Source organism: Spermophilus citellus (assembly GCF_964194105.1).
Source record: "Spermophilus citellus genome assembly, chromosome: 18".
Lineage (NCBI taxonomy): Eukaryota > Metazoa > Chordata > Mammalia > Rodentia > Sciuridae > Spermophilus > Spermophilus citellus.
Window position 1 is genome coordinate 58,112,682 of NC_138200.1, and position 10,486 is coordinate 58,123,167.

At 46.0% G+C, this 10,486-nt stretch overlaps 1 protein-coding gene across 1 annotated transcript in view; it reads right to left on the reverse strand.

Moving 5' to 3' along the window:
- Positions 1–10,082, reverse strand: part of FA2H (fatty acid 2-hydroxylase) — a 52,380-nt gene extending 42,298 nt beyond the window's left edge. The window contains exon 1 of the mRNA XM_081274866.1: positions 9,121–10,082. Coding sequence (XP_081130992.1) covers positions 9,121–9,390 — 270 coding nt within the window. The 5' untranslated portion in view covers positions 9,391–10,082. The remainder of the gene's footprint in view (positions 1–9,120) is intronic.
- Between the last annotated feature and the right edge of the window lie 404 nt (positions 10,083–10,486).

Below are 10,486 nucleotides of genomic sequence, written 5' to 3' on the forward strand. Positions count from 1 at the left end.
TTTAAGAGACCTTTAATCCCAGTCTTCCAGATCTCTTCTACTTAGGTCCAAGGAACAGCTGAATGTTTTCATAGTGCCCTGTGTCCAATCAACTTAAGCCTTATACCCTCGACACTCCAGAGGACTTGTCTGGGATGAGAAAGCAAGCACCCGGGAAGCCAGGCTGGTCTGGCCTTTCCTCTGATTTAGGATAATATAGGATCACAGATGCTACCTTTATTCTGTCTAGTGTAGGGGCTTCTCATTCTACCCTAGCAATGGCCTTAACTGACTTAAACTGAACTGACTTAAACATCTGAGGTTGGTCTTTGATCTTTGTGAATAAATGATGCCCTGTTCCATGAACTTCCATTATTACATAAGGAAATCCCTATTCTGGAGTAACTAAGGAGGTTGTTACAAGTTATTAGCATTTGGAATTCACAAATGAAAACCAGCCATTCCTAGAAACCTCCTAAAAACTTGGATTCCATTTTTCATTAGGAAGCCTTAGCAATGCCAAAAAAAAAAAAAAAAAAGTCCTGTTGGGCATAGGAAAATGAATTCTATCTACTCTTCATCTTCAAGGAGAAAGTATGACTAATTCGCTTAGATAATTATCAACCAAGTGTTTTGGAGATTGTATGGCTGGATCTGTGTAATCCTGTGTACTTGCAACAATGGAATTTTTGGCTTCTAATCTTTTTTTCTTTTTTTTCCTTCTTCTCCCTCCCCCTCCTCCTTCTTTCCTTCTTCTTTTCCTCCTCCTTCTTTTTGATTAGGACTAAGGATTTAACCCAGGGACATTTCTACCACTGAGCTACATTCCCAATAGGAACTTAAAAAAAAAACTTTTTAATTTTTTTATACTTCCAATTGAAGGAGATGCTTTCTTATTTTTAATATTTATTTTTTAGTTGTAGTTGGACGAGATAATTAATAAATAAATAAAAACAGATAAATAAATAAATACCTTTATTTTATTTATTTTGACGTGGTGCTGAGGATCGAACCCTGGGCCTCACTTGTGCTAGGCAAATGCTCTACTGCTGAGCCACAACTCCAGCCCCTCTCTTTTTAATTTTGAGATGGGGTCTTGCAAAGTTGCCCAGGCTGGCCTTGAACTTCTGATTCTCCTGCCTCAGCTTCCTGGGTAGCTGGGATTATAGGTATGTGCCACTGCCACTGGGCCTGGCTGCTAGTTTTCTTACAACAGGACTTTAAAACGTCTTGGATTCAATGTAGTTCAAATATGTTAAAGCAACTTCTCCTGGTTGCCTGGTACTGCTATTTAAATACACTGCAATCTACTATTCAAGGTAAGAAAACAAAGTATTTGGATAATTCTGCTTTGCGCAATGCCTCATAATATAAAATCCCGAGTCTGAGGTTTATATTTCTCAGTTATAAGCTTTATGAGTACTGCTAGTACAGAGTTTCTCATTTTCCAATTTTTAAAAATATTTATTTATTTTTTAGTTATACTTGCACACAATACCTTTATTTTATTTATTTATTTTATGTGGTGCTGAGGATCGAACCCAGGGCATCACACATGCTAGGTGAGTTCTCTACCGATAAGCCACAACCTCAGCTCCCCGATTTTTTTTTTATTATTATTACAACAGAGCTCTTTTTCCATCAGAGAGAAGAGCTGGTGGGGAGAGTGGTTGTTAAAGTCATCTGCCCGCCTCAGATGAGTAGATTAGAGAAGACTTTGAACCACTGCCCTGAGATTATACAAGCTTTAGAGAAATTTACATGAAAAGACACCAGAAAAATTAAACAGGACTGGAAACCCAGGCAACCTGGGTCATGGCTATGCATATCATTGGGCACTGACAGCCACAGCCCTATGGGCAACATGGGCTCTTGGTTGGTGTTTTCCAAGGTCACCTTGACTCTATCTCTTGTAGAGACTGCCTGGCATGGAAGATACTCTGCTCACTCTGACCTTGACTGAGGGCAAAGGTGGAAATGAGTGAGTCCCTTGCTAGCCCTCCCTCCTTCCCAGCAGCTCTCTACTCTTCCAGCTAATAAACAGAAAAGAGATTTTTAATTATTTTTTTACATTTTAATTCCTGGAGCACCTTGTGTATACTAATATTATTGCTTTCTTTTTTCAATTATGCACATAGCTGAGTTTTCCACGCAGCTCATTCATTCATTTATTCAAATATCTTTTTTAGTTCCTATTGGTAGTCACCAGTGTGCTGGTGTGTCCTAGAGAAACCCAGGTGAATCAGACAATTCCAGTCCTCACAGAGTTTATGGTTTAGTAGAGAACAGAGCAGAGAGGATCAGACACATAGTGAAAGTACATTAAATGAGGAAGAATGTTACAAATGATATAAAAATAGGTAAAATCCTATGAGAATTTGGGAGAAGAGAAACGGTTCTAGATGAGGAGGTAAAGGAGATTCTGTGTGGAAGACAAAGCATCTGAACTGGACTTAAAAGTTATAGCAATGGGGAGCCCTTGAAGACTTATAGAGGGGCTGGGGATGTGGCTCAAGTGGTAGCGCGCTCGCCTGGCATGCGTGCGACCCGGGTTCGATCCTCAGCACCACATACCAACAAAGATGTTGTGTCCGCCGAGAACTAAAAAATAAATATTAAAATTCTCTCTCTCTCTCCCTCTCCCTCTCCCTCTCTCACTCTCTCTTTAAAAAAAAAAAAAAGACTTATAGAGGCACGGCCATCATTCAATCGAGTGCTCTTTTTTTTTTTTTAAGAGAGAATTTCAACATTTATTTTTTAGTTATTGGCGGACACAACATCTTTGTTGGTATGTGGTGCTGAGGATCGAACCCGGGCCGCACGCATGCCAGGCGAGCGCGCTACCGCTTGAGCCACATCCCCAGCCCCAATAGAGTGCTCTTTAAAAAGCTTCACAGGCAACAGGGTACAGAAGAGACGTGCCCAAGACACTGCCACACTGGGCATAATTACTTGCCAAAGCAGGGTAACAAGGGGAAATGCTCCAGAAGGGAGAACAAGGATCCTGAGGACTGGCCTGTCATCTAAGTTATTAGCTCTTTAAAAAATTTTTTTTATTTGTTCTTTTTCATTATACATGACAGTAGAATGTATTTTAACATATTGTACATACATGGAGTATAAATTCCCATTTTTGTGGTTGCACATGATGTGGAGTTACACTGGTCGTGTATTCATATAAGAACATAGAAGAGTAATGTCTGACTCATTCTACTGTTTTCCCTATTCCCATCCCCTCTCCCTTCCCTTCCTTCCCCTTTGTCTAATCCAGTGAACATTTACCCACCACCCACTGCTTATTGTGAGTTAGCATCCGCAGATCAGAGAGAACATTTGGCCTTTGATTTGGGGGGATTGGCTTATTTCACTTAGCATGCTAGTCTCCAGTTCCATCCATTTACCGGCAAATGCCATAATTTCATTCTTCATTATGGCTGATAAGTTACTGGCTCTTGAACCTTCTTTCTCCAGCTACTACCTGTTTTTTCCCTTCACCAGCCTATGAATTCCTTAGGTCAAGGCAGGCATTGGAGGTAGTTACTGTTAAGAGGAAAACACTGATGACCTTTGAGGCATGATACTGAGTGAAGGAGGCTAGGCAGCCGAGTGCACGATTCCATCTCTGCGCAGTTCACAGGCAGGCGCAAGTGGTGACAATGGGGAGCATAGTGGCCGCCTCTGGGAGGCGCTGTTGGCTGGGAGGAGGCAGGAGCCCACCATAGGTGCTGAGACGGCCTTACATCTGAATCTGGGTGGTGGTGACAGAAGGGCTACCTGGGTTTAAAAAGTCACAAGGCTGTACATTTAAGCTTTGTTCACTTTTCTGGGAAATGAGAAGCAAGAGAGACCAGGAATGGAGACTCAGAAGTAAGGATGAGGAATACAGGTGGTATGGTAGGCAGATTTCCTCCCTCTTGTCTGTCCCAATGGGGACATTGTCTGGAACCTGTATGTTACTTTACTTGTCAAAAAGCACTTTACAGATGTGATTAATTTAAAGATCTTGAGATGGAGGATTATCCTAGAGTATCTGGGTGTGCCCATTGTAATCACAGGGTACTTATAAATGGAAGATGGAAACAGAAGAGTCAGAGTAGGAGATGTGATGATAGAAGAGGCGGCCCGGGGGGCCATGAGTCAAGAAGTACTGGCAGGTGAGACCGTGGATGAGGCTAGAATAGAGCTTCTAGAAGGAACATGGCTCTGCTGCTCATTTCTGACTTCTCTCCTCCAGAACTATAAGAGAATAAATCTGTGTTGCTTTAAGTCACTAGGTTTGTGGTATGTAATTATAGGACCAAAAGAAAATGGATTCATGCAGAAAACCAAAAGAGTAAGGCATCCAGAAGCCAAGCAAGGAAGGAGTAGCAAGCAGGGGCAATGGTCAGCTTGTCAGGAATCACTGCCAGGCCAGATAAGGTGAGGTGAGAACTGACTACCAGGTTTGGGGAAGTGAGGGTGGGTTTAGAGAGATTGGGGATCTTCTTACCTGTCTACATAAATGAAGAGTACATACAGACCAATGACGAGTGTGTGTCACAAGAAAAAAGAAGAAGGAAAGGGAGGATGATGGGTGCTACTCAGGCATCAGTTTGGGTTACTTCCTGGGAGTCTTTCCAAAGATGGTTACTCTTGTGTTTCTGGGATTTCTGCTCATTTTTTTTTTCGTTTTTTTTTTTTTTTTTCCCAGAGAAACCTAGTTTCTGACCTTCTCTCTCAACTCTAGGTCTTGAAGCTATTTGCTGGATTCTGGGGGTGATAGTAGGCAGCTCTCCCGGGATCCTGCTTACTCCAGGGTGGGCAGGGAATGCCAGTGACTTGCCCCTGACGGTTTGTCAGTGGACCCTGGCTTTATCTTCCACGTAAGACTTGGCTGACACTGCAGCTGGCCACAGCCCAGAGGTCCCAGGCAGGTAGTGAAGGGCAGTGACTGCTGACTGACCAGGCAGAGCCCACCTGAAGGCCCTCTTGCAGGCCAAGTGGATCTCAGTCCCTTTGGACTAGGCAACATCTCATCACCATCCACACTACAGGTGGGGGCAGTTTAGCAAGTTCCCCCAAGCGTCCGCTTTAATCTGAGTTCTCAGCTCAGACCAGCTTTCCAAGTTGGGCTGTGCTGGAGATGCTCTGGGACCTGGGGTAGGGTGGGAACCTCAGGTTTTCCTGCACTTAGATCTCCTCTCTATTGTACATCCCCATTTAAGTACTCAAGCCCTGAAGCTCTGAATGGTATCCCCAAACCTGGCAGAACCACATATGGTAGAATCTGCAGAGTTCCCAGAAACTCAGAGACAGAGACGCTGTGGGATTAGGTCATGGTGACCAGAGACCTTCAGCCATGAGGTTACCCCAATACCTGTGGCTGGAGTGTTGTATCTGGGAAATCTTTCTCCACTGTATTCTCAAAGAGAGGACTTTTATCCAGATGGCCTCTGGATATGTCAAGAACTATGTAATGTTTTGAACAATCAATAATAAAAAAAAAAGACCTCTCGAGGTCTATTTTAATAGTTTTATATTTACTTTAAAATAGAAATAGAAAGTATGAGCCATTCTCTGACAGTTATCTTTGTGGTGGCAGGTTTGGGCTTGGAAAAGGACTCTGGTGAGATTGTAATGAAAGTTTACTACAAAAATGCACATTCACAGGTTCCTCACATATAATTTCATATCTCTCATCAATTCCAGAAACAATCCACAGAACATAAGGATTAAGATGTCCTGCTCTGCATGTTTTCTAAAGTGTGACACATACTCCACTGGTGGAGCCCAAGATAATTTAGGGAACACAAGGATAAGCATTTCTCTTTTAATATTTTTATATTTATTTTAAGAGGTATATAAAGTCTATGACTTCACTGGTCTTATCACCTATGGTGAGTAAATGGTAAAATTAAAAGTGAGTTAATATAAATATTAAGCATATTAGTTCAAGTGAAATGCCAATTAGGACAGAACTGTGACAGCCATTCATGGATGATCAAAGTTTAGAAAACATGGTATCTATCTTGTTTTTCTATTTCTTTTTCAAGCAGTGCTGGTTGCAGCTCAAGAAATAGACTTCATGTCCACATTGGAAGAACACTGTTCTTACTGCTTGGGGTGGGAGCTTGATCCTGTTGGCCCCTGAGAGGACAGGGATGATGACAAGAGGGCCAGACTTCCCAGCTCAGCCATGGCCTTTTACTCACTCAAAGTGGGCAGCTCAGCTTCCCCAAGTTCAAGACCATGGCCACAGCAGAACTTGTCTCATTCTCCTCACAGCATGTTAGCTCAAACAAGTTTGACTTGTTTTATGTATGTGGCTTCATGTGAGTGTGAATGTGTGTGTAAGTGCGTACATAGAGGGGGTGGGGCAAAGTGGGGAACAGGGGAAATGAGCAAGGCAGGGGCCTTCTCCTTAGAAGAGCCAGTATGTTCCCATCCTAGGACTAAGCTAGGGAAGAAGGACCCCTACAGGGGCACCATTCAGAAATGAGCCCCAAACATCAGAGCTAGTCCATGGCACTTACCTCTTGCTCCTCACACTAGAGGAGCAGGTGGGACTCTCACCTCAACAGGTATTAGCACCCCTGGTCCAGAAGGAGATGAGGGACATGGTGAAGGCAGCCTTGGGGTTGCTAGGAGAACTTAGCTAGAGAGAAGAACACGAAGTCTCCTCTCCATCTAGATTTTTCTCCAAAAGGATACCCCATCCCAGATTTCTCCTCTGACCACCTCTCTCCCCAAATTTAAGGAGAACCTTATTCTTTGTACTAGTTCTAGATTAGAACTCTTTTCAACAGAAACTGACAGGCACTGGAGAGTGGGAGGACTGTGGCCATGGGTCAAGTCTGGGCCATGAGTTTTTGGTGCACTGTTACCTTTTTAGTTTTCTCCACGTTCTCAGGTTGGGGCCCAGAAATAAGGATGCCTGCAACATGGCCACAGGGCGAGTACAGGGGTAGGAAGCAAATGTGGACTCAGTATTCCCTCTGAGTGCTCCCCGAGGGTCAGGCAAGGCAAAACCAAACCAAACCCTAGTGCTGGGTGGTTGGCACAGTTGGCAGGTGGGGTCATTCAGAGCAGCTGGCCAGGAGTGACATTCGGAAAGGTACTAAGAGGAAAGGCTACACCTCAAGGCTCCTGTCTGTAGGACACATTACAATGCAGGTCAGGAACCATGAGCCATCACAAGCCTGGCAGTCTCTAGTATTCTATTCTGATCTAAGTTTTTCTTTTATCTCTGGCTAAACCTTCAGCCCCTTCATCAGGACCTGACACCAAGCATCAACTTCCAAGATTAAATTGGGCTCCCACTTCAGAATGCCAAATCCAGGCATTTTATCTTTGGAAGTCTCCCAAATTTGTAACCATCTCCCCCATCACAGCCCTTGCAGTACAAGTCATACAGTAGCTTTCTGTCTGGTCTCCTCACAGACACTTGGGCTCCCTCCATTCCTTCTTGGCACTGCAGTGAGGTTACTCATCCAAAGATGCAAATCTGACCATGCCACGCCCCTGCTTGAATCCCTTCCCTGACTTCTAATTCTTCTATTGTCAAACCCCCAATTCTGAGCACAACCTATTGGCTCTGTGTGATCTGGTCTCTGCTGATCCCTGGCCTCCTTCCACAACCTTCTCCTTGCCCACCAGTCTCTGGTCACACAGGTTTTATTTCTGTCCCTTTCTCTTCAGAGCCTTTGCACATGCTGTTCCCTCTGTCTGGAATGTTCTTCCCAGCACCTGCCTGGCTAAGCCTCACCCATCAGTTAGCTCTCCACATAAATGTCGCTTTCTCAAGACAGCTTTCTCTGAATCCCTCCCCTCAAGATCTATACTTGATAACACCATGTAATTAAATAATTATCATGTGATTAGTATGCCCCCCCACACCAGCTGATTTATCCTATGAAGACAGGAACCATATTCTTTTTGTTAATTGGTACCCACCTGTACCTAGCACAGTGCTGTTAACCCATTAAGAAACCAAGTAAGTTACTGAATAAATGCTGAAGAATTAGGCAAGATGGCCCAAAAGGAGCTACCCAGAATAGTGAGTGGCAAAGATATGAAAGCAAGAGCCAGCAGTGGGGAACAACTGTTGGTTTATATACAAGCTTGATAGCCCCAGTGTCACCAGTCCTACCGCCAGGCTTGGAGAACAAGGAATCAGCTCACTTCTGACTTGAATCCACCTGGAGCCCTGTGGATAGGGATTGTGTGCCTTGCCTGCCAATCCTTAGGATGGAGACAAGGTTGATTTTGCAATCAGATGCACTTGGCTTTTCCACTAACTAAATGTTTGACCTTACACATGTAGTAGTCTCTCTGAGCCTGCTTCCACATCCTAAAATGGGGTTAACCAAACCTACCCGGATCCACTGAAGGTTTAAATATAACAATGAGCCCGCATTCATTATACAGCAGTGTGCAGCTTAGAACACAGCCTGGGTCCAAAGTGCTAATCCCTTTTCCTCAGCAAAACTGGCAGATGCCTTTCATTTCACTCTTCCACACCCACACCATCATGCAGGATAAGAAATAAAGGGACTTCTGAGGAGTTGGAAGACACGGTCCACACAAAACACTGTGGGGACCTCTCCACCCACCCAGGGGAGCTCTGTTGCAAAACTAGCCTTCCTCCACCCCAGGAAATGCAAGTTAGTTTGCAGAGCTTGGGATGTGTGTCTCTTTGAAGCAGGAATGGGGTGGTATGGGAGGGGAGAACAGATGAGCCTTGAAATCTATAATTCAAACAAAAACTAGAGAAGTTGCAAAGACAGAGAGGCTGATAAGGGAAAAGGAAGGAAAGACTGGAGTTGTTGGGGCTGGAGACAGAAACAGGGATCCAAGTTGTCAGAGTTGGATCTGCAGAAGGAACAAGTTGGAAGGATCAGGTAACTCGGGAGGTGGACGAATTTGAGGATGGAGGCGGGTTAAGTAGGTAAGGCTGGGAAGGAACAGCAAGCTCCTGGTGAAAGGAAGGAGGGCAGTGACCTGTTACCTGGTGAGAAGAGAGGGAAAGCAGAGGGAGGGGAGGGCGGGGGCTGTCACCTTGCGTCCTCCTAGAGGGCAGGTGCTCGGGACTCGCTCTCAAATGGAGAGCTGGGGGAGGGGTGGGAGAGAGGAGAGAAGGGTGTGACTCCAGTCTGGCAGTACCTGCAGGTCCCCTCGCAGCTCGCCCACGTAGAACTGCTCCAGCCAGCGGCGTGCGTTGTCCGAGTGTCTGTGCGGTGGTCCGTCCAAGTCCGCGCTGATGTCCTGACCCGCCCGCGATCGCAGCAGCTGCTCGCCCCCAGGATGGTGCCGCACGAAGCCGGTGAGGTCGTAGAGGCGGGCACCGCGGCGGACCCAGCAGGCACCGGCCGCCAGGCGCCGCTGGACCTCGGCGGGTGAGAAGGAGGCGGCGGGGGGCGGAGCGGGGACCATGGCTGGAGACCGGAGCTCGCCGCTTGAAGTCCGGGCGTCTGCTCGGCGGCCGCCCAGCGCGCCTCTAACATCCCGGGAGCCCAGCGGCCGCAACGGGCCCGCCGCCACCGCACCTGCTCATTTGCATGCCGCGCTCCCATTGGCTGCTTCGCGGGACGAGGCTGGAGCTCGGACGGGCCCCCTCCCCATTGGCCCTCAGGAAGACCCGGCGCGACCCGAGTGGGGCGGGCCGAGCGCTGAGTGCTGCCCGCCAGGTGGCCCTGAGCAGGTAGAGGGCGTGCCGGCCAGGTGTGTCCGGTCACAGGACGAGGGCGGGCGAAGCGAGCAGAGCGGGTGGCTGTCCCGGCGGACGGACGGACACCCTCTGTGGCTTAATCGCCACTGGAATAAGTAACTCTTCTGCTGCAGCTGCAAGGGAGAAATTGACACTATTGGATCCTCTGGCTCTGAGTTGCCAAAGAGGGAGAAGCAGGGCGGGCGTCTAGGGTAAGGCGGGTGGGACACTTGCCTTAGGTGTAAAATCGAAGGCGTCACCCCGAAACTCAGTAATCACAATATATAAATATTTTATTTTTTATTATTTTTTTTGGTACCGGGAATTGAACCCAGGGGCCCTTACCCACTGAGCCACATCCCCAGCCCTTTTAAAATATTTTATTAGAGTCAGAGTCTCGCTGAGTTGCTTAGGGCCTGGCTAAGTTGCTGAAGCTGGCTTTGAACTTGCGATTCTCCTGCCTCAGCCTCCCTGGCAGCTGGGATTACAGGTGTGCGCCACCATGCCCAGTTAATACTTTAATGTAATATTTAAAAGAATTATATTGTTGCACAGTCTGAATGTACTTAATGGCACTGAATTGTACACTTAAAATGACTGAAATAAGGGTGAGCTGGACACTTTTTGTGGAAGCAGGGTTGTGAAAGTGCAAGGCTGGGTCACGTTTTTATTTTGAAGTTTGCCTATTTTGTTCATTGTGAATTTTTCTTTGTATTACTTTTGAATTCTTCAAATGCTACATTAAAATATTACTTGTCTTGAAACTGAATTTTTTGGCTTGCTCTCAAATTTTGCACCAAAGGTTGGTGCCTCATTCCCTCA